Genomic DNA, 11294 nt, shown 5'->3' with positions numbered 1-11294 from the left:
GGGAGAGAAGACAGAAATAGCACCAAGAGTTTTAGAGAAGTTTTTACAGCCTACAGGGTCGTCTTGTAAGAATATTTTATATTCCATTGATTATAGTTAATAGTTGAACGCTCAGTTCTGGAATGATTAAAAATAAGCACACTGGCATTGACATGGTAATAAAGTACAGACGATCCAGAGCAAAACAGCAAGTCTCGCTTGCTGAAAAATGCAGAAATCTAATTACAAGGACATAATTAACCATAATGCTGATAAAACCCAATTGCAAGCCATTTTTTGAACACCTTACTGAAATTGTTTTCTAAATTGCTGCAAGTATGGTCAAGCCTAAGTGACATCACCATACCTGAAAAGATACGTAAGTTTAAGAAGTGCTACTGAAATATGCTGAAATTACTTGCTTAGTCTTTATTTATACTATTCGTTAGTTCCACATCCACGTACATGAGTGGGGTTTGCTGTTAACTATATCTGGCATTCAGAAAAGGCACTAGTAGTATAGAAAGTACGATCATATTGCAGTGTTTCTAGGGGACCTGTGTCTTAAATCCCTTCTGTCTGTGTACTAGAATCATGAAGAAAACAAGACAAAAAACATCACAAACAGCATTACATTTGCCATTTTCAGGCTGAGGCTTTTTCTGGGCATAAGATTCCGTTTCCATCTCTCCTACAGGCTCAGGTTTGATTTGAGACATCGTTTTCTTTAATGAGGCCATGCTGGCTTTTTGAAGGGCCAAATATTCTTGCTTCAAATCCATCCATTCTGTCCTGTAAGCAGCAACACAGGCATAGGATGTCAGTTGTAAAGAAGAAAATGTTTAGAAGCTCGATGACAGCCTAAGACAACAGAGTTTACAGACAAGCTAAACCTGGTGAGCAGTGCAGATCGTTCTTACCATCAGAGACTTCCCTGTGCTTAGGTCAAACCAAACCTCATTACTATCTGCCTTACTATTTTGCTTTAGCTATTACTATTCCAGGCAAGTTCTAACAAGATCAACCTGTCATTCAAACAGAGAGACTCCCAAATTTGGTTTACATATTCAGCAAGCATACACAACAGTTTGGTAAAGTGCATATTCTACTGGAGCTAGGCATTAAATTCAGACTTAATTCCAAGACAGTGAACTCTGAATTCCCTGAATTAGTTCAGTGAACCCACTCCTGTGTTACTATATTGAGAATAAGTCCTTTATTTTCTAGAAAAATCATTGATGGAAAATCAACAACTGGTTAAACTCACCAAAAAACCTACTGAGATAAGAACATTCCTTACCATTCAAATGCATTTTGGTTAAAAAATACCACCACATGGAAGCAATTTATATATTTACATACATTTAGCATGGAGATGTTTCTGCAAACAGCTAGAGCTTTACTCCCCAGAAACACAATGCCTGTAGTGCCACTGTGAGAACGACTCATTGTTACCTTAATCTGTGCTATCAAACAAGCTGATAGAGGATTTTTAAAGAGGAGGATATCTTGTGGTAATGGTTTTAGCTGTTAACATTGACAACTGTATACTTCAAAAAAAGCATCCAGACTCACCCAGGATCATACATTCTCAATAGAGCAAAGACATTAAAATAACAAAAGACCCACGTAACGATTCCTGTAGATAAAAAGGCAACACCATTCCATAGCAAGGTATGGTATAAATACAAGCTCAAGGAGGTACTTGCTGTTGACTTGAAGGCAGAGAAGACCACGGGAATGTCAGGCAAGTACTAGCTATGCTTGTGCTCTTTTAAAAACTTTTTCTTTTTTTAAACCTCCTTTGCTATAGTTAACTGTACTTAAAACTTTTTTTGACAGTAGCCTCAGGATCCTGGTGGAAGAGGACCAGCATCATCGATAACTACATATTTTTTTGGGTTTGGTGTTTTGTTTTTTTTTTTGTGGACCCCTTTTACTTTAACATGGAGGTGCTTTCTGTGACTTAAAAAAAGTAAGTGCTTCCATGTTTTAGTAGAGGTGAATCCTGATCGCAATCCTGAACCACCATCCAGGATTTTGTCTTCGCTTAAGCTGCAAGACTTTAACCAGGAAAAAAAGGAAGAATTCTGTCCCAAGAACTGAAAGATTCAAGTGCTCCAGGGGACTCTGTTCCAGATACTTTTTTTGCTTTAATTTTAAAGGACTCCCTTCGCTTTAACATGGAGGTACCTGCTGCCTAAAAAAGTAAGTGCTTCCATGTTTCAGTGGCGGTGGATCCTAATGTTCTTGAAATAAGTTATAGCTTAAATAAGTGTACTTGCAGTAATATACCTTTATGTTTATTACTGCATCATAACTATATACCATGCTTTTTAAATTTCTAAGTTGCTCCTTAGACTTTCCACTGAAGGACCCCCACAACTTAAATGTGGATGTACTTGCTTTGCTCCTGAGCAGTAAGTGCTTCCATGTTTTAGTGGTGGTGAATCCTTTATCCCAGCTGAACCCTTCCCTCTTCCTAGAAAATGTATCTAAACAGATACCGAAACAAGCTGTATTTAAACTGTACATGTGGTTGCTCTGTTAAGCACAAAGGCATTAACTGGGATTTTGCATCATGATATATAGCAGAAGATGGCAAGGACCCCCTCGACTTTAACATGGAGGTACTTGCTGGATGCCTAAAAAGTAAGTGCTTCCATGTTATAGTTGTGGTGACTCCGAAGAGCCCAAGAGTTAAAAGCATGAGGAACGGCATGACTTGGTCCATGTAAACTACTGAAGAATTGAAGTTGGACTTAAACTCTGGTATTTAATAAACTTTTCCACCTACAGTCTAATACTGTTGCTAATATGCAACTCTGTTGTGTAAAAAATTGGAATTGCACTTTAGCAATGGTGATGGACTGTCAGACATGCAAAGGATTTAAATGATCTGAAATGTTGAGAAATCACTGAAATGTGTATATGTGCCTGTTAATAAAAATTCAATAATAAAGCATTCAATATTTTCTGTAGTAGATAATTCATACACACAACAAAACTGCATAGTTCAGAAGCCCCTATATTGTAATCATTACATTCGTGAACAAAACAAGCTGCCCTCACACAGCTTTTTTTGAGGGGTGGAGGTGGGGTGTATTTAAATTCAGAAACCAGCCCACCACTAAAGCCATTTGCCACCAGTACCAGTTAGTTCAGTGAAACCATGGAAAATGGAACAATAAGGCCTCCTCTCCACCGGGTATGGTAAGCTAGTCACTTTAATGTTCCGGAACCTACTTGGAGAGCACTCTGAGTGGAATGACTTCTTCACCCATTTTGTGTCTTTCTTTGTGCTTTTTCTTGTGTTTCCTTTTAGATTTTGAAAGGGATGTATCTTTTTTATCCTTGTCATCTTCTGCAGCAACATCTACATTAAAAAACCCAAAAGAAAAAATGTTTAGGTCCAATATTGACTGCTACTGAGATACATGCATTATATAATCCAGCCTAAATGAATATTTCATTAAATGGCATGGCATTTGCTTTACCAAGAATAGTTTAATCAACACTACTTCTTTGATTCTTTTCACAAAAATTGCAGCCTGCTAAAAAATTTCAGTCCCCCATGTCAACTACCTTAGTGTAGCCTCTAATGGACTGCAGTTTTAAATCCCATCTATTGCCTTTTTTTCCTTTTGTAAGAATTCCTACACTCCATTCTTACACTGACACAATTTGCCTAGGATGACCTTGACCTGTCCTTCATTTATTAACTTTGGAACTATTTTTACTTCTGATGGAGTTCTTCCCTATTCTGCAAGCAGCTTATCTCCTTGGAATGACTCATTACCAGGTTTCAATTTAACGGCAGGGAACACCACATATTCCTAACCTGACCCTGAGTATGCCTCCACCATATTAAGCATTTTCACCTACTGACCAGCATTTTCACCACAGAATCATCTTTTACCAGCTAACTTTCAAAGATGGAAATTCAGCGCCTGAATCATTCGTGAACTCTTTTCCTCAATAACTTTTCAAGTACTAAACCCATGAGCCTCCAAAAGTCTAATGCATTTGTATTATACTGGTAACATTTCAGTTCCTTGTTGCTTTCCAGCTTTGTCCTTTGCATCTGCCATTACCTCACTTGCTTGCTACCTTCTAGCATAGCAAGAATCACGTTAATTTGGGCCACTACAAATACAATTACAATTGCAAAGAATGTGGTTTAACTCAAGCATTTCTCCTTATCTAGATTTTTCCCTCATGAAACCTACCATTTGTCACCTGTGAAAAGAGACATATAAATCATGAACATACTAAGAAGAGATGGAACAAAGTTTACCATTGGAATCTTTTGGAGCTTCTGTTGTTTCTTCCTTTACAGGAACAACTTCATCCTTTTGGATAGTTTTCTTCACTTTTGGAGTTGAGGTCTCACCACCTCCAGAACTGGTTCTTTTCCTCTTCCCTGGCCTGCTTTCCCAAGGCGCCTCGGAGCTTTCTGTTCTGTCCCATTTTCTTTTCTCTCTCTTTAAGGGCTGCCTGTGGGCCTCAATCACCTCCATTTCTGAACATTCTGATGAAGTTCTGTGTCTTTTTGACTTGGGTACTTGCTCTGTTGTAGCATTTGTGTTAGATTCCTTTGTCTCTACAGCAGCCTGTACATTGCTCTCTTTCTTGATTTTAGATTTCTTTTTCTTCTTCTTTTTCTTCTCTTCTGTATTAAAAAATACAATATTTGAGACTGCCAATGATTAAAAACTAGATTAGATTAATTGACCTAAGCAAACAATCACAATATCATATGTCATTCTAATCTGGGATGTTAAATGAAGTGCCTGTCTCCGATATCTCTAACTACAGGAGAGATGCAATAACTCTGTCTCAAAGCTGTTCCTAGGCATTTTAAGCAGAAGAGAAAAACACACAGATAAGAGTCTCAGTGTCACAAAGCAAGAACGGCCTTTGGGTCACAAGGATAGCTTGACTACAGGATTCCTGAAGTACTTACTCTCAGATTAAACAGAAAGGAGCCAGGCTTCTTTGCTTCTCCTTAACAAATGCACATTTTTGTTATGTCATTCCTTGTTTTAAGGAAGGGATACCTTCCTCCTTCCAGGCCAAACAACTAAAAAAGACTGCTGGTTTGTACAACCAATCTAAAAAATAAATAAATTTATTTTCAATTACTGTACACTTGGTTCAAAGTTATAATGGTCAGGATGCATGTGAAGCAGTAGAGGGCATCCTAATTAGGTTTAAGATGTGTCTTAAACATATCTTTGGCACACACCCCCCAGTAGTTACTGACATAATAAAGAATGAGTGATGCTAGTAAGGAATGTAATGTATGATTCATCATTATGTGTATGAAAAAGAATGGAACATGCCTAAGTCTGGGCAATCGCATTATATTAGAAACAAGGAAAAACATTTCAGTGATCAAAGTTGCAACACAAGCCTGTGATGCTGCTTTGTGAGTTTTAGTAGACTGTATTTCAAAACATGAGCAACTCTGCATTCAGGATTCCCGGCAATACCCTCTATTTCTGCCCCTCCCCCCCCGTAATTATGAATTATGTAAAGTGGAACTGTAAATATGCTGTAACAAATTCATTCTACTATAGACTGCTCTGCTCAATTAGCAAGAGTTCCAAAGAAGAAGAAAGGCAAAAATCCACTAGTTTTGTAGTTCTCTCAGCAGAGAATACCATAAGCATTTCACTGCAATGTCAGATGATCACAAACTCATCTGAACAGCACTAATGTTTAACTTCGTTCTTATGCCTGAATCTGTCCCTTCAATGCTAAATATTTTTAGAACAATCTGAGACAAATTTATCTTTTGCTAATGTTCAATGTGTACATAATGATTTGTTGTACAGCCTGAAAGCTGCTCTGCCAGCATAACAATGTCTAATGATAGCTGGCATAGAGGAATAAAGAAATTGAAGTTCTTAATCAAGCAGAAAAACAAATGGCAGAAATTTACTGTATTTTTGTTTGACACTTATATTCTTAAGTCTACATTGGCCAATGAACAAACAGCAATACGTATTTTAATCTTGTAAAGTTTTAAGAAACATGAGACTAGACTACAGTTAAACAGCAGTGCAAACTCTTCAGAAGCTGAGGCACAAATCAGTTTGTTTCTTGATCACAGTAACTTAGTAACACTTACCTACTACACTGCTGTTACTCGTATTCAGTGTGTGAACAGGCTTATTCTTTACTGTTTTGGGGAAAATCCCAGGTTTCCGTGGTGCTTCTTCTGGTGGGTTATTCAAAAACTTAAAAAAGAAAATATTCACAAAGCATTCTCAAAATTTTCCTTTTTTTTTTTTTTTTTAGGAATCTCCATTGCAGTCACAACCAGCAGCCCCATAATTCACTCAAACAAGATGCACTCCCTCATAACTCCAGCAGGAGTTACGTTCTCATGTTCTTTCAGTGGTGTGGTGCTTTTTTTGGGTTGTTTTTCTTGTTGCTGGGGTTTACCTTTTAAGTGCAGAGCTTCCTTGAGTTCAATAGTGTGATACCTTTACGCATGTTACCATTGTGATATTGAAACATAAATGTAAATGTTTCTAGACTTTTAAATCACATATAAGTACAGAAAATGTGGTATAACCATGCTTGCCTGATGAAATTTAACAGCCACTATACTGTTACACTGAGATCTTTATTTCCCTAAAAGATGAGTGGCCAACCAAATTATTCCAAAAAACACTCGCTATGCTTCTACTGAGTCTCCAGGTTATGAACAGGATTATGCTTTTAAGGAGGGGTGGAATTGATTTGAGGCCTGGGGTTAAGGAGACAGGAACTGAACTCCTGCTAAGTTTTCAAATTATGTTATTTTAGGAATTTCTCTAAAATCCATTTGGTGGACTTGTAAAAACTACCCCATCCATAGCACAAAGTGACAAACAACTGGGAAGAATGTGAGCAGACCAGAAGCACCACTACTCACCTCAATAGCTTTCTCAGCTTGCTCTTTAGTTTCAAATTCAACAAAAGCAAATCCCTTTGGATCACCACTAGTTTTATACCGGGGTATACTGACGTAAACCACGTTACCACACTTCCCAAACACCCGCTCAATCCAACTGTGATTGACATTTTTGGGAAGCAGCTCCTAAAAAAAACAAAGGGAAAGAAATGTCATTTTCTCACTACTGTATTGCCATTGCATCAGCTGGTTTACAACTTTTAATTAAGAAGTCATCACACCAAAATACGTTTAAGTATGAGGTGACAACATTGACAAAATTTTATTTCAGTAGTATTTTTTTTGAGAGGTCACAGTATTCAGGTAGTAAAACCAGCAATCTGAAAACACGTCTTTAAACATTCATATACCTGTAACAATTAGATTATATGTTTAGCTGTTTCTCTTTTTTGTGACAGATGCCAGGACCTCAACTGCAACTGTATCTCTGCAACATGTAAATGTAAGACCTTTGAGCAAACATAATTCCACATTGTCTCAAACTATCTGCTGCAAAGCACAAGGATTTTTTTGTTCCATTTTATTGCTGGTAACCCAGGTATAGCAGAAAATTCTTGTAGGTCAGCAAAGAGCCACCTCTCAAGCTGATAAATTCCTGCTAGTAGCTGACATTTTAAAGCTTAGTACTTAATACTAGCAGCCTGCATGATCAGATGCAGCAGAAACTTTCAGCCAGCTTCTTGGATGATGGAACTGTCTGATTTTATTTCTATCAGCTCCTTAATATAGCAACAATTTTAGCAGCTTGCAGACATCATGTCTCAGTTCCTAAACATTTTCCTTCACTAATCAAAGAGAAATGCTGTCGTACCAATTTCTAAGTAGACCCAACTGAACATTCTATACCCCTAATCTCAAATCTATGCCCAAACAGTGGAGACTCAGCAATTCTTCACTGCAATACTTTCTTTTTTTTTTTTTCATGGCAAGTTACTGCCCTAAAAGGTTTTCCTTGTAGGAAAACATTATTTATCACACTCAGGTAGAAAACTATTTTTGCATGAACTTCGCCTGCTTGAGAAAAACATCTCTTTATAGTATAAAATTGAAAACCCAGTTGCTTGAAGCTTTAAAAAAATATTATGGGATGAGTACCAAATAATAGGGTATGTTGAAATGTAGTTTACATGAATACATATTAAAAAAGCCACTAACCACAAAATTATTTCAGAGAAATTTAAAAAAAAAAACTTCCCCCAATTAAATGAGACTGTAAAACCCACAGTAACGAAGCTACTATTCCTTAAAGAAACACATGTCTAAGTCTCAATTCTTAATTTAGAAATAAAGCTTTGACTTCCTGCATAAATTCAGAAAAACGTAACTGCTATTGGAGACAGTCCTTCACAGTGGAAGCTTTAACTGTAACTTTATTACAGCACACTCCGTTCTTCTGCTCCCCCCCCCCGCTACATACCAGTCATTTAACACAGCTTAACACTTTTGTGATTCCACTACAAAGAGCAGATTCCTCATCCACTAGTCTTTAAAGAGGAAAAAAAATCATCTTACCCCTTCTGGTAGCAGTAAGAGAAGATAATGGTTTGGTACATATTCTCTAAATAAGATCTCTAGGAATTCAGTAACTTGTGAAACACATCAGTTACCTATTTTGGCCTTAAGCAGTCCCTGTAATAATATTAGGGCAATACTGTTGAGTAGCACATAACATTTAAAGAACTGTCCTGGGTTCAGCTACAGCAGTCATTTTTTCTCCTTCTTAGTAGCTGGTGCAGTGCTGTGGTTTTGACTTTCAGCCTGGGAACAACGCTGATAACACCCATGTTTTTAGCTGTTGCTAAGTAATGTTTATTCTGACCAAGGACTTTCTCAGTCTCATGCTCTGCCAGGGAGGAGGGGAAGCCAGGAGGAAGCAGAGACAGGACACCTGACCCAAACTGGCCAAAGGGGTATTCCATACCACAGCACGTCATGCCCAGTATAGAAACTGGGGGGAGTTACCCGGAAGGCCCAGATCGCTGCTCAGGTCAGGCTGGGTATCAGCCGGTGGGTGGTGAGTGGTTGTATCCTCTCCCCTTGTTATTTCCCTTATCATTATTATTGGTAGCAGTAGTGGTTTGTATTGTACCTTAGTTACCGGACTGAACCCGTAGGAGTTACATTCCTCTGATTCAACTCCCCACCCCTCTGGGGTACAATCTATTTATGAAATCTGTTACCGCAAGTGCAGCCTTACCACGTAGACTGTACGACTATCCACATCCTTCGGCTGCTCACCCAGCGGCTGGCGTCTTCTGATCCTTGTTCCTTCTAAATCCAACTAAAAGTAACAAGAAATGAACAATTTCCATAAGACTATCGCCTACTTTACATTACACCAACATCAGCAAATGTTAAAAAGTGAAACATGAAATACCTCTACAACAGATGAACTTTTAACTGCTCGAGCTATCAATTTTCCATCAGTTGTCAACTTTTTCATTTTGTTGAAAGAAACGAGAAGTGATATGTCAACATCTAGGTATAAAATAAGGTACAATGATGAAATCAGGGTAATCTGACATTAAGATTTCGCTAGTAAAACAACCTGCAAATCATTAGTGCAGTCCATAACCTTGCTGCTGAGGATTTGGAGAAAATTTTCACCATCAAAATTAAAGTTTCAAGTAAACCCATATTTAATTTTTTTTTGTGCTAACCTTTATGAAAGGGATTTTGTTCTACCTCCCCACTGATAACTACTGTCTTCAAAAAGAAAGAAAACCCCCTTTCTGATGCAGCTTTGCAATACAAAACCAATTTGCATTGAAAACGTGCTTCTCCTTCAAATACTCAATTAAGTGTTTAACCCAGGCTTCCCAACACAAAAGAGCCCCTGCTTGCACTTCAGTTGCAATGAGTCATGCTGCTGAAACCTTGACAGGAAATTATGTAGTATTACTCTTAATAAAAAAAAAAAAAAAAGTAAAGATATCCAAGCTCTAATATCTCTAGAAAATGTAGGCTAAATTTTATTGCTCTGAGGGCCCCTTTTTTAAAGCTGGCTTGAAGTTCAATATAATGGCAGACTACAGCAAGCAGTTTGAAGGCTACACTTCACACGCAATGCAACTGGACTCATGATTTATACTTCAAATAAGCATGTACTCCTTAAGAAAACAAAAATAAGTAAACACTTCTGAAAGCTATTTGTTCGTTTGGATGGAGAAGGACCACCTCTTTTTAGAGACATACCACACTTCTAGTCCATCTGGCAGAACTCAGTTAACAGAACAATTAGACTAATAGACTGCATTTACCACACATATACTGTTTTTTTTAAAGCAAAAGCATACTAGTCACTGCAGCAAAAATATAAATTAGTTTCTTCAGAAACTGCCAAACAATTTCAGAACTGAGCTCAATTTCCTACTCTGAAGTTAAATCAGCCATGTTAAAAATTGTCTAAAGGAAAGAAACCTACAGTAGCCCTACATGCAAACACACTATTGCTCACATATCAAAAACTTGTGCAAAAAACATGACAAAAAGCATCTCTGTCTAAACAAAAATACAGATTGCATTTTATTTTCTGCATATATCTACCATACAAGTAAAGTGCTACACCTCCAAAGGCAAAACAACCCTTGTTTGTTTGTTCACTCTTAAAATTGCACAAAGTTACAAGGGGGTGGGGCGGGAAAAGATGATGATTGTGTCTCCCAAACAGTCATTTTTACCCTGAAATATGCCTGTAACTTCAGGCTGGTAGTAAAGGAACAGGAAAGATAAACACAAATACAATTTCTAAAAACTGGTACCAAGCTTTGCCTCCCAAGCCGCTAATCCTGCTGCTGGTTTACAGCACGGAACTATTGCTTTCCCCAGGAGCAGACGTGAACCCCAAAATAACTTGTAACTGTCACCAGGAATACAGTCAAGAATCCATTCACTGAAATATAGTGAATATAAACTTACAGCCATCTCTGGACTTCTCTATTTGCTCTCGGAGAAATCTGTCTTTGTGGAGATTGACATCACCAAACCAGAAATCCACTTGTTTTGCTATATCTGCGAGCACCTGTTTAACCCTTGACCTCTTCTTTTTCTCTCTCTCCTTCTTCTGTTCAGTGCTTTCTTCCTCCACAGCTTTGTCTCTCGCCGTTTCAGTCTCCATTCCAGTCATTCTGTCAACTGGAAGTTAAATACAACCTTTGAGAAAAATCAGAATAGTCTTATTTCAAGGAGGAAACATTCTTGGTTTAGCTGACATGAAAAACTTCATGCATCCCCTGTAAGACTATGTGCCATTCATTATTTGTACCATACAAAAATACAAAGCGTACAAGAGGATGAGGAAAATTAGGTTGCACAATAACTACGATGTGAAGACTAAGCTAGAACTCAT

The 11294-nt window shown here is 37.8% G+C and overlaps 1 protein-coding gene across 1 annotated transcript; it reads right to left on the bottom strand.

Moving 5' to 3' along the window:
• Window positions 1–613: 613 nt before the first annotated feature.
• On the bottom strand, window positions 614–11072 carry LARP7 (La ribonucleoprotein domain family, member 7; the record flags this gene model as incomplete). The annotated part of the gene is made up of 8 exons (XM_010022611.1): window positions 10865–11072; window positions 9324–9424; window positions 9144–9227; window positions 6908–7072; window positions 6116–6224; window positions 4277–4651; window positions 3226–3355; window positions 614–771 (listed from the first exon to the last, which is right to left on the bottom strand). Coding segments are annotated over exons 1-8 (1330 nt in total), but the record flags the coding sequence as incomplete, so codon positions are not given.
• Window positions 11073–11294: the final 222 nt, after the last annotated feature.

This window comes from Nestor notabilis, unplaced genomic scaffold (assembly GCF_000696875.1).
Source record: "Nestor notabilis isolate BGI_N333 unplaced genomic scaffold, ASM69687v1 scaffold35190, whole genome shotgun sequence".
Taxonomy (NCBI): Eukaryota; Metazoa; Chordata; class Aves; order Psittaciformes; family Psittacidae; genus Nestor; species Nestor notabilis.
The sequence above is the reverse complement of the archived record's forward strand: the minus strand, read 5'-3'. Positions and strand labels throughout refer to the sequence as shown.